Source organism: Palaemon carinicauda, chromosome 35 (assembly GCF_036898095.1).
Source record: "Palaemon carinicauda isolate YSFRI2023 chromosome 35, ASM3689809v2, whole genome shotgun sequence".
Lineage (NCBI taxonomy): Eukaryota > Metazoa > Arthropoda > Malacostraca > Decapoda > Palaemonidae > Palaemon > Palaemon carinicauda.
In genome coordinates this window covers 1,892,888-1,899,073 of record NC_090759.1, presented here as the reverse complement: position 1 = coordinate 1,899,073, position 6,186 = coordinate 1,892,888, and the positions used below count along the sequence as shown (strand labels likewise).

The 6,186-nt window shown below is 36.6% G+C and overlaps 1 protein-coding gene across 1 annotated transcript in view; it reads left to right on the top strand.

Annotated features, from left to right (window-relative positions):
• Window positions 1-382: 382 nt before the first annotated feature.
• LOC137627595 (uncharacterized) overlaps window positions 383-6,186 on the top strand; it is a 6,143-nt gene continuing 339 nt past the window's right edge. The window contains exons 1-2 of the mRNA XM_068358676.1: window positions 383-991; window positions 1,171-6,186. The exon at window positions 1,171-6,186 is cut by the window's right edge and continues 339 nt beyond it. Of these exons, the coding sequence (XP_068214777.1) occupies window positions 1,258-6,186 (4,929 nt within the window). The 5' untranslated portion in view covers window positions 383-991; window positions 1,171-1,257. The remainder of the gene's footprint in view (window positions 992-1,170) is intronic.

Here is a 6,186-nt window from a genome sequence, read left to right as displayed (position 1 = left end):
CAAATATGAGGTCGAGGGATATCTTCGTGTGACAATTTCTAGTTTTTGTGCTTGTACGTCTGTGTGTGTGGGGGGGGGGGGGGGGCAAAAATACCAAGAGTAACTTTCCAGAAAGATGTTTAATTATGGTGTTCTACTTTTATGCTCTAGAATCATGTATTAGATAAGTTACACACATACAAATTAACACACATACACTCATACACACGAACACACACATACACAAACAAAAACACACACAAACACACACACACACACACACACACACACACACACACACACACACACATATATATATATATATATATATATATATATATATATATATATATATATATATATATATATATATATATATATATATATATATATATGATCATCATCATAATAGTTTGTATTTATGTGGATGTGGTAATATTCTGGTTAATGTAATTCATGTACATGTTAAGTTGGATAAATATTGGGAATTGTATTTGGTAATATTGTAACTTTTGGACAATTCGAAATTACTGAGAACATGTTGCTTTAGTTAGAAGCGGCATTTGTAGTACTGTCGGATTGTTCCAAGGATAGGAGACTGTCGCAAAATTCTCCCGTCCTTGGGATTTTCTTAGTTGTACTTTTCACCGCCTCAGTTTTCATTGTTGTGATTATTGTAGTGTAATTGCCATTCGTGATTGACATATCCTTCGTGGCATAGGATGCAGTGTTACTTTTTGTGTAAATTATAATTAGCTGGTTCTGCATTTTTTATGAAATTTTATTAGTAAACTTTGCATTAATGTTCGTATTGTCATTGTATTCGGGGACATAATGAGGATACGGGCACGAGAAATTATAATGGTCTGATACTGAAAATCCTTCAAGCAAGTTCTTTGTTGGTGCGGGGAAGCAGTGCAGGACGGTGTTATGACTGACAAGTGTCGGTGGCAGTGTATAGACGGATGGCGTATTCAATTAATTACCATGGCTAAGAATGGGCGGTCACATTGTAAGTTGAGCGGGTATGCATTTGTCGTGTACTGTTCATTTTGCATTATTATTCATTGCACTATTACTATGTATTATTGTTAATGTATTATATATCAAATGTGATGTTATTAAATGTATGGTTGTTAAATGTGGTGGAAAATTGTTTGGGATACCTATTTATATTGTCATGCTTTACAGGCTGAATCAGATCAATAAAAGATACAGCAAGGCAGCCCGAGTTGTTATATATCCTGCATTACAATTCAGCAATATCGCAGAGCAGCCATGGAGGAACTGAAGAGGGAACGCACCACAGCCAAGAGGAGGTTCAATCGGAAGGTTGGATTATTCAAGGATGCACAGAGAAGAGGAGACTCGATAGAAACATTGGAAGTGTTGTACACTGAGGTTAGTGAGTGTTTCGAAAAGGTTGATGTTATCAATGAACAAATGATAGAACAATTAAAGGTTGGCGAATCTTGTCAGGAATATGAGGAATATATACAGGAACTGGAAACTATAAAATATTCATTACTTGGCGTGATAAAGGGAAAGACAAAAGTGAAAAATAATACTGTGCTTGCCTTGAAAAAACTTGAGCCTCCCAAATTTAGTGGTTCAGTGAGAGCATTTCCTGCCTTTGTAAGAGATTATGAAAGACTAGTTGTGTCACAACATGGGAAAGACCCGTACGTACTTAGAATATCATTAGAAGGGGAACCGAGGAGGCTTGTGGAGGATATAGATGATTATAAACGAATGTGGGATAGACTAAATGAAGCATACGGTAATGAAGGAAAACTGATCGATGCGATATTAGGAGATATAAGGGCATATAAACCGCTTAATGATAGTGATGACAGAAAGTTAATTAATCTAATCAATACAGTAGAAAAGGTGTGGTTAGATGTAAGTAATTTAAACTTGACTACAGAACTGGAGAATACTACTGTACTTACCCAAGTAGAAAGATTGCTGCCGTCGGTGTTAAAAAGAGAATGGGCCATTAAAGTGCAGGAATTAAATTCGGACAAATTTAAGAATTTGGTTACATTTCTGACAGATCATCGCAAAGCTCTGGAGTATTTACAAGATAATTCAAGAAGTGGTGCGACTAAGGTAACAGTACATACTGTGGAAAGGGAATTTGATAAGGAAAAGGAATTAGCAGAAGCTATAAAATTGTTGACTATAGGACAAGAGAAACTTCAAAATCAATTGTCTGAATGTTTAACCAGTTTATATCACATTAGCGAAGGAAAAAATATAGGTGGAATTAATAGAACAAGGTATAACAGTGATCAGATAAGAAAAAATTGTCCTGTCCATGATAGTGAATCTCATGAATTGAAGGATTGTATGACATTTAAGCAATGGTCAGCTGAAAATCAGATGGACTTTTTAAGAAAAAAGGGAGTTTGCTACGCCTGTCTCCGAACGGGACATTTCTCCAGAAATTGTGAGAAAAGATTTCAATGTAGGGTAAAAGTAAATGGTGAGGTGTGTGGTAAACATCATCATTCAAGTTTACACACACTATTTAACAATCCAAATAATTCAACAATTGATGCCACAAGTAACTATTTAAGTAAAAAAGGTGCAATTCTGATGACTGGGTTTGTTAACAGTGAAGGGAAGTCTATCCCCACGTTGTATGATGCAGGAAGTAACATTAGTTTAATTACATTTAGAATGGCAAGGAAACTAGGACTCAAAGGTATTCCTATACAATTATCTATGACTAAAGTTGGTGATCACACAGAGGAGTTGGATAGTTGTGTTTATGAAGTATCATTAAAGGATCAAGCAGGAATAGAAAAACTTATAGAAGTTTGTGGCGTGTCTGAAATAACTGCTGTTCATCATCATATGGATTTGGGAGAAATAGCAAGGAAACTGGGAGTACAGGAGAAACACCTTCAAAGGCCAGAGGGACGTATAGAGCTGCTAATAGGATCAGATTACTGTACTTTATTGCCACAAGTCATAAAAACAGTAGATAATATTCAATTATTGTCCAATGATTTTGGACTCTGCATTAGGGGTAGATTTGATGAGAAGGAAGGTGAAAAGAAGTACTGTGTTCAAATTAATCATATAAGCTACGATGACACTGCTGATTGGCATTTCAGGGCTAAACCAAATGTGGGTAAATTAATGGAGAATTATTTCTTGGATGAAAGTTTGGGAACGGAGTGTATCCCAAAATGTGGAGGTTGCAAATGCGGAGAATGTTCAGTAAAGGGAAATTTAACTATTAGGGAAGAGAGAGAACTCAAACTCATTGAAGATGGATTAACTTATGATGAAGAAAACATGTGCTGGATATCTAAGTATCCTTGGATTTCTGACCCTTCTAAACTGCCAAATAATTTTCCAATGGCTTATGCTAGATTGAAGGCTACCGAAAAGAGACTGAAAAGGCTGGGAGCAACACAATGCACAAAATATCAAGAACAAATTCAAGACATGTTGGATCGAGGGGTAGCGGAAAAATTATTGAAGTCAGAGCTGGATTATAAGGGTCCAATCTTCTACTTACCCCACCATGCAGTTTATAAAACAGATTCCTCATCAACCCCAGTGAGAACAGTATTTGATGCTGCAGCTTCATATCAAGGAATATCTCTGAATGACCTACTTGCAAAGGGACCTGATGTAATTAATAACCTATTGGGAATACTATTACGATTCAGGGAAGGAAAGATAGGCGGGGTTGGTGATATTAAAAAGATGTACAATACTGTAAAACTTTCAGAAGAGGATATGCATACTCACAGGTTTTTATGGAGAAACTTTGAGTTAGAAAGAGATCCTAGTCATTATAAATTGAAGACTGTTACATTTGGGGATAAACCCTCAGGATCTATTGCAATGATGGCACTTCGTAAAACTGCAGAAATTAATAATTGCTTTCCGCTAGCATCCAAGATGATAGTAGAAGACTCTTATGTTGATGACATCATCAGTAGTGTTAACTCGAAGGATTGTGCAATGAAAAGGATTAAAGAAGTAGAAGAAGTATTAAGATTGGGAGGATTTCAGATTAAATACTGGGTTTTATCGGGAGAGGATAAGGATAATAATGCTAGGGTTTTAAATACTGAACAGGAAAAGGTTTTGGGTTTAAGTTGGAAACCTAAACTGGATACTTTCTCATATAGGTTCAAACTCAATTTCTCAAAAAAAACCTGTGAAGGTAGAATAGAGTCGGATGTGAACTGTGATAATTTTGAGAGTTGTATGCCACCTCTGTTGACTAAGAGAAGTGTACTATCACAATTTGCAAAGCTGTATGATCCTTTGGGACTCTTAACACCATTCACACTGAAGACAAAGTTATTGATGCGTTCTATCATTGTAGAAATTAATGAGGGACATTCAAGGGGATGGGATGATCCTATTAGTGATACCTTATACTCTGAAGCTAAAAATTTGTTTAGGGAAATGTTTGAAATTGAAAATATCTGTTTTAGTAGGTGTGTAAGGCCTGCAGACGTAATTAAAGACCCAGAGTTGATCATTTTTTGTGATAGTAGTATAAAAGCGTATGGAGCTGTAGCATATGTTAGATGGGAAAAGCAAGATGGTAATTATTATGTAAACCTTCTTTGTTCAAAGAATAGAATAGCGCCTATGAAACAAATCAGTATACCACGATTAGAACTGTGTGCTGCTGTTTTAGCATCGAGATTGAGGGCAACCGTTGAAATCAATATGAGATACAAATTCTCTAAGGTAATCCACATCACTGACAGTGAGATAGTAAGAGCACAGATCCAGAAGGAATCCCACCAGTTTAATTCCTTTGTTGGAATTAGGGTTGCAGAAATTCAGTCCAAAACTGAACCCATAGAATGGTTTTGGGTATCTTCCAAGGAAAACAACGCTGATTTGACTACTAGGAAATGTAACCCCAGAGAATTAGATACAGAATCTGTTTGGCAAAAGGGTCAAGAATTCCTGTATCAAGATTCCTCGGAATGGCCTGTAAAACAGAGTACAGTATCGGATCTTCCTGATGTTGTTTTCGCAAGAGTGGCCTTAAATGAAGGAGAAATTAATTCAAGTAGCCAGGTGATTGATATCCAAAGATTTAGCAATATGAAAAGACTGTTATCAGTGATGGCTAGAATTATTAGTGCAATAAAGAAAAAATCGTTTAAGGCTATATTGTGCGATCCTAGTACAGAAGAGATACAGCAAGCTGAGTTGTATTTCGTCAAAAACGCTCAAGCAAGTTTGCCACAAGACTGGGAAAAGAGGTATAGACGTTTAGGACCAGTTTCGAGAGAGGATGGCATAGTCACCGTGGGTAGCAGGATGTCCAAATGGTTGAAGGACAATTGGGATCAGAATCAGTTTATACTTCTCCCATCAAAGCACCCATTCTCTTTAATATACCTGTCTCACATGCATCAAAAGGATCACAGTGGAGTTGAATCAAGTCTTGCTAGAGCTCAAGTGAAATATTGGATATTGGGAGCAAGGAAAACAATGAAATCTATTAGAAAACAGTGTGTAGTATGTCGAAGAATTGACAAGATCTGTACATCACAAGCTATGGGAGAGTTGCCAAAAGAGAGACTTGAACCATGTCCTCCATGGCATAATGTTAGCCTAGATCTTTTTGGCCCTTTCTGGGTTTGTGATACTGTAAAAAGAAGAGTGAAAAGGAAAATATATGGAGTAATTTTTAATTGCATGGTTACAAGGGCTGTACATTTGGACATTTCTGAGGGTTATGATACTCAAAACTTTCTTACTGTACTGAAAAGGTTCACATGTCTAAGAGGATTTCCAAAGAAGCTTTACAGTGATAATGGTACGCAGTTGGTGTCTGCTAACAAGGAGTTGAGAGAAATGGTTACTCAGTGGAATAAAGGTTTAGTGTTTAACTTTGGAAAATTTGAAGGTTTAACCTGGGTATTTAATAAATCTGCTGATGCCCCATGGGAAAACGCTTGTAGCGAGTCGTTAATTAGACTGGTGAAGAGGTCACTCACCAGAATCATAGGTGAATCAGTCATATCTTTTGGGGAACTACAATCTGTAATGTATGAAGTTGCCAATATGTTGAATGAACGGCCTATTGGGTTTAAACCAGGGGAAAACTTTACCGAAGGGACTGTGTTAAGACCTAATGATTTACTATTGGGTCGATCTACCATCGAAGCTCCTTGTGGATTTTGGAATGAGAGAGTTAATTTTAAT